Source organism: Phyllostomus hastatus, unplaced genomic scaffold (assembly GCF_019186645.2).
Source record: "Phyllostomus hastatus isolate PE091 unplaced genomic scaffold, TTU_PhHast_1.1 phas_contig_254, whole genome shotgun sequence".
Classification (NCBI taxonomy): domain Eukaryota; kingdom Metazoa; phylum Chordata; class Mammalia; order Chiroptera; family Phyllostomidae; genus Phyllostomus; species Phyllostomus hastatus.
The window spans coordinates 6,739,619-6,752,031 of NW_025333810.1; the positions used below are offsets into that span (position 1 = coordinate 6,739,619).

At 35.2% G+C, this 12,413-nt stretch overlaps 1 protein-coding gene across 1 annotated transcript in view; it reads right to left on the reverse strand.

Annotated features, from left to right (window-relative positions):
- The window catches only part of TMEM232 (transmembrane protein 232), a 170,154-nt gene that overhangs the window by 129,868 nt on the left and 27,873 nt on the right, over positions 1–12,413 (reverse strand). The window contains 3 exon segments of the mRNA XM_045838057.1: positions 4,862–5,028; positions 7,292–7,391; positions 10,104–10,261. Coding sequence (XP_045694013.1) covers positions 4,862–5,028; positions 7,292–7,391; positions 10,104–10,261 — 425 coding nt within the window.

Sequence of the window (12,413 nt, forward strand, 5' to 3'; positions counted from 1 at the left end):
GAGGTCTCTGCCATATGAGGCGGTGCCCTTCTCAGAGACACACAAGTGGGATTCGGAGGGCTCAGCCAACCTCCTCTGGAACGCACAGCCTGCTGCCAGGCTTTCCTCCTCACCCACCGCGCTCTTCCTGTTGCTTGGTAACTTAGGTGATATGTTTATTGTTAAAATACTTTTAAACTTAAAAACAAGATCTCTTTTCCTCATGTAGCAATTTGAGTTCACTAGTAATTAGTAACCAAAAGGTTCAAATTACTCCATATATGTCACTCTTTATATAGATGGTTCACCAAGCAATGAGCCAAAAAGAAAACACTAAAGCCCAATAAGGGTAAAAAGAGATGTTATTAAATGTTTTTCCTCATATACTTAAGTTTTAGTTAGTTTTATTATATTTTAATGTATTTTTATTGAATCTGTTGGAGTGACATTAGTTCACAAAACCATACAAGTTTCCAGTGCACAAGTCAACATCATCTGCACACTGCATCCTGCACCCATCCCCCAAGCAAAGTCTCTTTCCACCCCCATTTATCCCCCTTTGCCCACCATTACCTTCCACCACACCCCTTTCCCCTGGCTATGATCACATTTCCCTGTTGTCTGTATATGTACATGTGTGTGTTTGCTTAATCCCTCACCTTCTTTCATCCAGCCCTGAAAACCCCATGCCCTCTGGCAACTGTCAGTCTGTTCCACGAATACATGCCTCTGTCTCTATTTTGTTCATCAGTGTATTTTGGTCATTAGATTACACATATAAGTGAGGTCATATGGTATTTGTCTGTCTGTGACTGGCTTGTTTCATTTAGCATAATACTCTCCAGGTCCATCCAAGCTGTTACAAAAGGTGATATTTTCCTCTTTTTATGGCTGAATAATATTCCATTGTCTAAATGTTCCACAGCTTTTTTATCCACTCATCTACTGATGGGCACTCGGGCTCTTTCCAGATCTTGGCTATTGTAAATAATGCTGCAATGAATAGATGAGTGTATATATTCTTTCAATTAATGTTTTGGGTGTTTTTTTTTCAGATATATTTCCAAAAGTAAGATCACTGGGTCAAAAAGCAAACTCCATACTGTTTTTCACAGTGCCAGCACCAGTCTGCATTCCCACCAAGAGTGCACCAGGGTTCCCTTTTCTCCACATCCTCACCAGCACTTGCTGTTTGTTGATTTATTGATGGTAGCCATTCTGATGGATGTGAGGTGATATCTCACTGTGATTTAAATTTGCATCTCTTTGATGATTAGTAATGAACACTTTTTCATATGTTTATTGGTCATCTGTACATCCTCTGTGGAGAAGTGTCTATTCAGGTCCTTTGTCCACTTTTTAATTGGGGTGTTTGTCTTCTTGGTGTTCAGTTTTATAAGGTTTTATGTATATATTTCTTGAAACTGACACCATGTCAAATGTATCATTTGGGAATATATTCTCTCATCCAGTGGGCTCCCTTTTCATTTTGTTGATGGTTTATTTTGCTGTGGAAGAACATTGTAGTTTGATGTCCCATTTGTGTATTCTTCCTTTAGTTTCCCTTGCCCAAAGAGACATATCAGAAAAATTATTCCTATGAGAAATGTCTGAGATTTCACTACCAATGTTTTCCTCTAGGATATTTATGGTTTCAAATCTAACTTCTAAGTCTTTAATCCACTTTGAGTTTGTTCTTTTGTATGGTGTCAGAAGGTGGTCTAGTTTCTTATTTGTTGTTTTTTTTTTTTTTTGCACATATCTGTCCAATTTTTCTAAAACCATTTATTGAAAAAAGTACTTTTATCCCATTGCATGCTGCTGCCTCCCCTGTCAAATACTCATTGATCACAGAGGCATGAGTTTATTTCTGGGCTCTCTGTTCTGTTCCATTGTTCTAATACATCTGTTTTTATGCAAGTGTCATGCTGTTGTGATGGCTTTGGTGTTGTAGTGTAGTCTGATATCAGGTAGCACTATTTCTCCAACTTTGTTCTCTTTTCTCAAGATTTCTGAGGCTATTTGGGGTATTTTGTGGTTCTAGATGCATTTTTGAAATATTTTTTTTTAGATCTGTGAGATATGCCAGTGGTATCGTGATAGTAATTGCACTGACTCTATAGATTGCTTTGGGAAGCATGGACATTTTAATTCTCCATATTTATAAACACAGCATATACTTCCATTTATGTATATCTTCCTCAGTTGATTTCTTCAGTATCTTATAATTTTTCAAGTATAGGTATTTCATTCACCTCCTTGATTCCATTTATTCCTAGGTACTTTATTTTATTTTGTTTTCTAAATTTTTCTTTCTGATAGTTCATTACTGTGTATGAAAATGACACTAATTTTTTAATCCTGCTACTTTGCCAAATTAATTGGATCTAGTATCTTGGTGGAGTCTTTAGGATTTTCTTTTTTTTTCTTTTTTTTTTATTGCTGTTCAAGTATAGTAGTCTCCATTTCCCCTTCACCACTACCCCCACCCCAGCCATCCCTACATGCCACCCTCAATCCTACCCCCTTTTGGCTTTGTCCATGTGTCCTTTATATATGTTCCTTGACAATCCTTCCCCCTGCCCCCCATTAACTCCTCCTCCCTCCCCTCTGGTTACTGTCAATTTGTTCTTAATTTCAACATTTCTGGTTTTATTTTGTGTGCTTTTTTGTTTTGTTGATTAGATTTTCTATATACAATGTCATCTCCTCTGTGAATGACAGTTTTACTTTCTCATTTCTAATTTGAATGCCTTTTATTTCTTCTTTTTGTCTGATTGCTGTGGCTAGGACTTCCAGCACTATGTTGAGTAAGAGTGATGACAGTGAATATCCCTGTCTTATTCCTGAACTTAAGAGAAATACTTTTTTTTTAACCATTGAGTATGATGTTGGCTGTCATATATAACCTTTATGTTCCCACTTAGTTGAGAGTTTTTATCAAAGACGGGTGCTGAATTTCATGCTTTCAATGCTTTTTCTGCATCTGTAGATATGATCATGTGATTTTTATCCTTCATTTTATTTATGTGGTATATCACATTTATTGATTTGTTGATATTATACCAACCTTGTATCCTTGAATAACTCCCACTTGATCATGGGGTATGATCTTTTCGATGCATTCCTGTATTCAATTTGCTAATATTTTGTTGAGGATTTTAGCATCTACATACATCAGGGATACTGGCCTTTAATTTTCTTTCCTCGCATTGTCTGTATCTGGTTTTGGAATTAGGATAATACTGACTTTGTAAAAAAATCTTGGAAGTCTTCTTCTTCTAGAACTTTTTGGAAAAAAAAGATTGAGAAGGATAGGTGTTAGTTCTTCTTTGAATGTGTGGTAAAATTTGCATGTGAAGCCACCTGGTCCAGAACTTTTGTTTGCTGGAAGTTTTTGATTACTACTTCAATTTCATTGGTTGTAATTTGTCTATTCAGATTTTTTACTTCTTCCTGATTCAGTTTTGGAAGACTGAACATTTTTAGGAATTTATCCATTTCTTCCAATTAGTCCAATTTGTTGACATATAATTGTTTATAATATATTCTTGCTATCCCTTGTATTACCATGGAGTCAGTTGTTACTTCTCTGCTTTTACTTTTGATTTTATTTATTTGAGCCCCCTCTGTTTTATTTTATTTTTTGATGAGCCTGGTTAAAGGATCATCAATATTTTTTTATCTTCACAAAAAACCAGCTCTTGGCTTCATTGATCTATTGAATATATTGCTTTTTTAGTCTCTATGTCATTTATTCTCATTCTAATCTTTATTACATCTTTTCTTTTGCTTATTTGGGCCTTTGTTTTCCCTTTTATAGTTCTTTTAGGTGTATTGTTGGATTGTTTGTTTGAGGGTTTTCTTTTTTGAAGTAGGCCAGTGATGTTATGAACTAAATTTTAGTTAATTTTAGAAAACTGCAATGAAAACACAGGGAAACTATGAGGCAACTTCTAGATAAAACTATTTAAAAAGATAATCTTCCTAACATTTTCTTAGTTGTTTCAATCTGTGTTATGTTAAATGTATTTTTTCTTTTCAGAAAAACAAATCAAATAGAAAAACAAATTTTCTATTTATAAACTATAAAATAATAAGTATATACAACACAAAATAAATAATACAAGAATCAAGTTTTTGCAGTGTTCACTGTTTTGTTTTTTTGAAATATATGCAAGAAAAGAAAATAAAGACATATGAACCCCAAAGATTGAAAAGTGCTATTTGATACATACCAACCCATAAAGCATGTGAAGAATTACATAGCTCACTGTAGTTCTGCTTACATAATACATTTGCATAATAGTTTATTACATACCTAGAAATTATATAGTCAGGATAACTACTTTTCTCTGATGTTAATGAATAATATCTGAGTTTGAAATTAAAATAAGAATTTTCATATACTAGGGATTCTTTTAATTCCTTGATTTTGAACCATTTTTTTTCAGTTGATTTTAATAGCATATTAAATGTTATTACATATGCTATGAATTATGGAAGCATGAAAATATTACACTTGCTTTTATTAACAGCCTGCACTTTAAACACTCCCCTTTTAATAAAAAGGTAATATCTTAAAATGTTCATTTTTAAGTCCAACTAAATTATGTTGCAACTTAAACAGCTGAGAGGGACACTATAAGGAAGAAGGCATTATGGCATTACTGTATTTAAAGTAGTAGTGATGCATATTGATGCTCTACTACTACTCCTGTTAACTACTTCTTATGGATTCCTGAATTTAGTGTCTTTGCTGTTCTCACTGCCCTCCCCCTGCTACTAAATTCATCTTCAGAATAGCATACTGAATTGGCAAGCACAAATATTTAATCATAATAAACATAATTTGATTCATAATGTACTAGGATAGACTCACCATATCAGAATCTATGTTCTCATATTGGTTCTCATTTTCCACAGGGTTGGAAAATGATCCAGATAATAATTCTCTTTCACATATAATTTCCATGGTTTTCAGAATAATTTGCACATTTGAAAAGATATTTGGATACTTGTCATATGAATCTCCAGAGAAAGAAAGTGCTATTGTAAGAATAAAATATTTCATTAATATCTTTCATAGTGTTTTATTTATCTTTTAGTTATTAAAATATAATTAAATGCAATACTTTGATGCTGAAACTGCTGTACATTTTCCCGTCTATTCAAGATTTATAAAGTTATGTGTGCCCCCTAGTGGACGAATAGAAAACTAAAGGTAAATAATTCATACATAAAAGTCCACATAAACTCAGAACAGCAATTGCATGGTAGCTGAATGCCAAATTATGTATAGTTACTACACAACAATGCTTGGATACTTTCAGCTGAAAATACATAAAGTTATAACAGATGCTATATTCATAATGCATACTTTAAAATTATAATCCTATGAACAAACTGATATCATTGCTTTTAACTCAACATTCTCCATTTTTATTTCTTTTCAAGATATTGTTAATTTTTAAAAGTATACATTTTCAACATAGCAACAATTATGTACTTAACATAAGACTTTGTAACATTTCACAGAAGCATCTTCATGCTGTTTCTTTTATAAGCTTTCAGACAATCTTGGCATTTCAGTTCATTGACACAGTGCAAAAATTTGTAAGAAACAATCTTTTACTAGATTGCTGTGTGGATAGGTGGCGTCATGCTAACACCTGTGGTAGGTATCAACCTGCTGTTAAAGACAGAGATGTAACTTAAGCAAGGCTGTATTTAACAGTGTTTCTTAAGAGGGAAAATTCTGGGGATTTTATTCTGATATGAAACAAAAGTATCAGTTTTCTTGAGATATATCCACAATAACAGTCTAAAGTGAAAACTTCAAGTTTCATTCAAATAACTTTTCAAAATTTACTTGCCACCATCATCTAAATATTTGATGAGTCATCATGCTGAATACTGTATGGAATTAAAGAAAGGATGTTCAACATAATGACGAAATCAAAATGAGAAATATGATAGACATGAATTCCTATTCTGCCGGTCTACAGCCTTGTCTTGGTTTCACACCTACTGGAGCTTGCATTCGTGGTGCATGCCAGCCAGTCTCCAAAACACGCCCACCACAACCTTCTGCTCCCTCCTCCGTGACTTTCCAACAAATACTTTTGTTTCTTGTATCTTGAGTCTCTTCATCCCTTATCCTGCAATATACTAATTGTCTCTTCTTTTGACCTTGTTATTTTCACTCAAACTATTGACATATTTCTCCTTCCCTTTACAGGTAAGTTGTTTGAAATAGTTTGCCATCTCTGTCTTATGCTTAAACTTTCCCTTCAATCTTTATTTACATTCACTCTGAATTTTGCTTCCACCTCTCCACTCAGGATGCTCCCAACATCAGCAGCAGCCCATCATCACTTTCAGTCCTCCTACTGTTTCACATTTCTACAGCTCTTGATAATGATGATCTTCTTGAACTTCCTCTTCTCTCCTTTGGATTTCTATACCATCACTTCCTCCAATTTCCCTCAATTTCCCTACTGTTGTTTATTACTCTAATAATCTGTTAAATGTTAATGTTCCCCAAGGCTCTTTTCCTAGAATTAGTTTACACCCACCACCACCTCCCACCCTCAGGTTGTCTTAACAAGGAAGACTGTCAATATCCATGTTAATATCCATGAAACAAATGAATCCCAGGCTTCACTTATTTCTCTAGTTCCAAACCTGTGTTTTCAGCTGCTAGCTTGGTATATATTCCTAAGTGACCTTCAAATTCAGATTGTCCAATGTTTCTCCAAAATGTTCTCAGTTTAGAACACCATTATCTTGAACCTATTAGTCAATATGCAAAACTTAAAGTTCCTCTTGAATCCCTCATTTTCCCTCGTATATGACTCGGATCCAGTAGTTCATCAAGTCCAGGGTCTTTTCTCTAAGCATTTCAAGGCTATTTTACCCTATCCCATTCTCATTTTAATAGTTTATATAGTTAACATCTCTTACTTATACTGATGTCATAGCTAATTGATCTCCACATCCACTCTTTCCTTACTCCACTCCAGCATCTCCATTGCCACAAGTGTTACCTAACTAAAATATGAATTTAACTGCCTTGAGTCCTAGAAAGGCAATACTATTACATATGAGTCAGTCAAGGTGATAGAAGTAAAGTTGAAAAGCTAAAAGTAAAATCCAAGCAATCTGGTCCAGAGCCTGTACTCTCCAACACTGTACTTATTACCTTTCAAGAAATATAAAATATAGCTTATGCTCTTTATAGTGATAGTCTGAGCTTCTCAAAAAAATAACATAAAACATCTATAAATATAGAAAATAAAAGATAGCCTACCATATAAATATGGTTGAAGCCTAAGTAAATGTTGGTTAAAACTTTCTAGGTGGCCATACAGGAAATATATAAACAGTCGTAAGAAGATCAAATAGGCAATCTGTCAAAAGAGAAAGGAAAAAGCATTTTTGTGTTGCATCAATAAATGTTTAAAAACCATAAAGAAAATAAACTATTTTCTTATAACATTTGCTTTTGATGGAACAATTTCAAACTCTTGGGATTTTGTGCTTTTGAAATAATTTTAAAATATTTATATCATGGTTGAAATCCTGGTTCAGCCAGAAAAACTTTTATAAATCATCTCTACATTACATATAATGACCAATACTGAATGATATTTTGTTCTATGCCCTTTCAAACAGTATTTTTCAAATTGCAAGCCATGCCCTTTAAGTGAGTTATGAAATCAAGTGAGAGGGAATTGTTAAATAAAATAAAAGAGAAAATGTAGTGCATTCACAGTTCCTTGTTTCAGTATATAAATGGGTATATATTAATGTGTGTACTAGATTGCAATGCAAAAGATATTTCTTCCTATGGGTCTCCATCAAGACAATTTGAAAAGCATTGCTTTAGATAGTTTTGAGAAGTATGCTGCCTGTGCATAGTATTCTGTACTAAGATCCCCATTCCCTCAAGAAAAAACAAGTCATCCCTAAATACATAAAACTCAATTCTGTGAAGTTTAAAATACATACGTAGCTAAAACAGTTTCTTCACATGGACTGCAGAAAATGGAATATCTTCAAAACAAAATGACATGCAAAATTTCACAGAAAGTGACTAAAAAAATCCCACCAAGTATGTAAATACAGAGAATATAAGAGCCTAAGTTGCTAAATCATTAGATTATGGAGAACCAAATAATAACAATAAACTATCACTATATCACTATCAAACTATATGTGTATCCAAATCCTCTTAATAATAATGCAGGGAATTATTAGACCTACACATAAAAAATTTAAAAAATGAGTCTACCCAGTCTCAGTGACTCACCCAAAACTATTAAACAAGCAAGAGGCATTACTAGACTTTAATCCCAGAACTGTGTATTACACCAAAAACCATGAACTTTCTGTTACAGCAGTGATTTTCCAAATATTTTTATCACACACTTATATCAATAAAATAAATTCTGAGAATGCACCCATCAATATTTGTAAGCTTATACCTACATTTTAAACATATATCATTTATAGACTTAAAAAATAAATAAAAATAAAAGGTCCATAAGGCATACCCAAGATATCCCCTCACACAGGGGATTTTGATGTGTATTGTGCTGCTCCAAAGGACTGAGGTGAAAATCTAGTCATGAGAAAATAATTTAGGATTTTTCAAAAGATTAGAGATTTATGTTGAAGCAAATATTAATGTTTTAAAATTCAATGGGAAAAATAGAAAAATATGTGAAAAGCATATCAGTTTGAATAATCACTGTTTTATACCCCAGTTTGGTCATGAGCTTTGCCTGATCTAGAGGCTATCTCTAGTTATAACTATGCTTGGAAAAATGGTTTTTAAAACTTTCATTTATAATGTTCTGAAAGGCCAGACTTTCACTGAAAAATATTCCTTTCTATATCTCCAAGGAATTCAGGAACTTCCTGTGCAATCTTGACTCATGTCTCATTTGTCTACATGTTGTCTATGTCGCTTGACAACTCAGGCTTTGCCTCCTAGACTACATCTCTGCTGGTCGATTCCCTGTCTCTGCCCTCCCATCTTTCCGTCATGTATCCTTTACACCCTTCTTTCCTTTTCTCCATTGCTTCCTCTCTTCTAGCCTTCTTTTCTTTCTTTACAATAAAATCATAAAACCACTAGTTAAGCTAAATTTCTCTGAGTACTAATAAATTTTGCAGCAGGCAATCGTGATCATCACAGGGAGTAGAACCACGTGACATCAGTCCAGGAGCTTAAAAATCAGGACATGCTTGAATATAATTTCCCATCTGATGGCTCTAAATTGACTTGGGATACTGAGGGAACAACTCCTCGCAAGTTGAGTGAGCATTTTAAAAAATGACCAAGCATTTAAGTTTATCTCTCGACACTTTTAAATGGAAAATTGGCATTTTAAAATCCTTAAAATAGAGAGGAGAAAAGCTATATATACTCAGATATAAGATTATTCTTGTTTTATTTTAATTTATTTATTTTTAGAGAAGGAAGGTGGTGGGGGGAGAGAGAGAGAGGAGAGAGAAACATCAATGTGTGGTTGCTGGGGGCCGTAGCCTGCAACCCAGGCATGTGCCCTGGCTGGGAATCGAACCTGCGATGCTTTGGTTCACAGACCGCACTCAATCCACTGAGCTACACCAGCCAGGGCTATTCTTGTTTTTTTTTTTTTTTTTAAATATTTTATTTATTTATTTTTAGACAGGGGAAGGGAGGGAGAAAGAGAGAGAGAGAGAAACATCAATGTGTGGTTGCCTCTCATGTGGCCCCCACTGGGGACCTGGCCGGCACCTCAGGCATGTGCCCTGACTGGGAATCGAACCTGCGACCCTTTGGTTCACAGCCCGCACTCAATCTACTGCGCTACGCCAGCCAGCGCTATTCTTGTTTTTTTATCTTGATCTTATTTTCTTGCAGGGTTGGTGATGCATTTTTTCAAACTATCTTTTTTGGATATCAAACAATAGCGCATCACTCCAGTTCAGAGAGCACTGAAACAAATTGCCAAGAAAGAGAATATTCTGTAATGAACCAAATGGAATGTTTAGAAATGAAAATGGTTGGCATGTGGCTCCATATAGTACATGTAGCAAATAAAACATGTTAAAAATATTTTAAAACATACCTTTGTCAGCTTTATTTCAACCGAATATAAGTATGTCTTTAGGAATGCATCACAGCAGAGTCTATATAAAACCGATTCCGCAAGAAAAAATAAGGCAGGTAGATGTTCATAATCAAAGGAAGCATGGTCCATGGAAATGTAAAGCATATTTAAAGCTTCTGAAAAATTGAAAAGTAATTTATAAATTTCTACAGGCTACAGTTAAATCTTACAATGAACTATTTGCTCAGTCACAAGACCATAGTTTTAAAATAGTTACAAATTCATTGACACCCCTCCCATCAAGAAGTAAAAACCGTGTCCCCTTCCCCTTGAACCTGACCAGGCCTTGTGACTGTTTCAACCAGTAGACTGCGGCAAGCGTCGCGCTGCATGACTTCCAAGCTAGACCAGAAAAGGCAATACAGCAGTTACCTAGATCTTTTCTCTTAAGATATGAGCTTTGGAAACTTAAGCCACCATGAAGGAAGTCCAGCTAATTAGAAGTCACCAAGCTGGAAAGACTATGGAGACAGAGATGATTAGAGATGAGAAAGAAAGTAAGAGAGAGAGGGAGAGAAATGCCCAAGGAGCTCCAGCTGTTCCAGCCTACACAAAATAGATCACTGAGTCATAGGCAAAACAGGGTGGAGAACAGGACAGATCTGGATGACAAAAGACAGTGCTAAAGGTAGGGTCTACAAGAGAAAAGAGTAGGAAATAAAGCAGAGAAAACAGGCCCCAGTGGAACTGAACAAGGAAGAATGTAGAGCTAAGGCCCTAAAGAAAATTGCACCTCAAGTCATTACAAGATTTTGAGGATCTGTCATGTAAACATCTGAGGAAGAAGGAACAACAAATGCAGAGACTTGAGAAAGGAAAAGCCCTAACACATTCAAGAGACAGAAAGGAGACGGGTATGACTGCAGCCTAATGAATCAGCAGTGAAAGTGGCCAAGAGACAGATCATTCAGAGCCTTGTAGCCCTTCATATAAAGTTGGGTTTCATGTTAAATGTAATAGTAAGGCATTGGAAACTACTTAAAGTTTAGAATGGCCACTGCTGACTGGAGGATGGACAGAAGAATGAGAACTGTCCAGACAAGAGCACAGATAGGTCACTGATTAGGAGGGTATTTTGGTTGTGGAGCTGGTAAGAAGAAATCACAGTTCGGGTTTTTCTTTGGAGTTCAGCATCAATGAGTTAAAAGCTTTTGGCTGTGTGTAACAGAAAACTTAACCAAGCATCTTCCAAATAAGTATGTCTATAACTTCACAAGATCACAGTGGGAAAGGCTGCAAGGCTAGCCAATTTCACCTCCCTCTGCATGCATCTTGCCATCTTCTCGGTCCCCAGATGTGCACGATGACTGTGGTGACCACACAAGCCCCAGACATTTTCCCTTTCCGTGCCATTTAGAGAGGAATCAAGGGGAGCATAGAGAGGGAAGGGAGCTTTATCCGCAAGCATGTCTTTTCAAAAGCAACTCAAAAATAAGTATTCCAAGCAGTTTGGTCTTCACATCTCTTGATCAGGACTAGGTCATGTGACTCCCTGATCTAATCATTGGCGATTAAAGAGGTGTTGCCTTGATTAGTTTAGATCGATCGTGATTCACGTGGAGTCTGGAAAAGGCCGGTCCTTTCTGAATCACAGGACTGCAGGATACCTGAACAAAACTGAGGTTTAATCGACAAAGAAGAGCAAGTGACTGCTGGTTGCTGGTAAGCCGAGAGTGTTTACTTCCCTATCATTTAAACATTTAATAGAGGTCAGGTTGTGTATGGCACTGTGACAAAGTGCCTCACAGGCTAGTTAAATACAAAATTGTTCTTACACTTTCTAGTGCTCGAAAGCTCCAGACAGCACTACAAACCCCAGTTTACACGGGGAACGCTCACTGACATGCACTGAACATTCTAAAAACTCATTTTAGAAGGCACACACATAAAATTTAGGATAGTGATAGAAGCAATTTTACCTCCTTAAAAATAATGGCTTTTAATTTCTTTTTCAAATTGGTTGGAGGGTAGTTTGAAAGGAGACATATAAGTGAGAAGTGATAAATGTAAAGGTAATGAGTAAAATAGCTGTATAAAATAAGTGAAAAACTAACAGCCATTGGGTTAATGTTTTATGAGTATGAGTTATAAAATACAGAATCAATTTCTTTAAAATATAGTCCCTATTGTAAATGAAAATCACTAAATGACACTTTATATTACTTTTTAATTAGTTGCTAACTTTAGACAAAAGCAATAAAGACTATGCTGAGCAAAAGATTTTAAAACAGTTTTGTAATTAAAAAGTTGAGCAAATTCATTAATTTA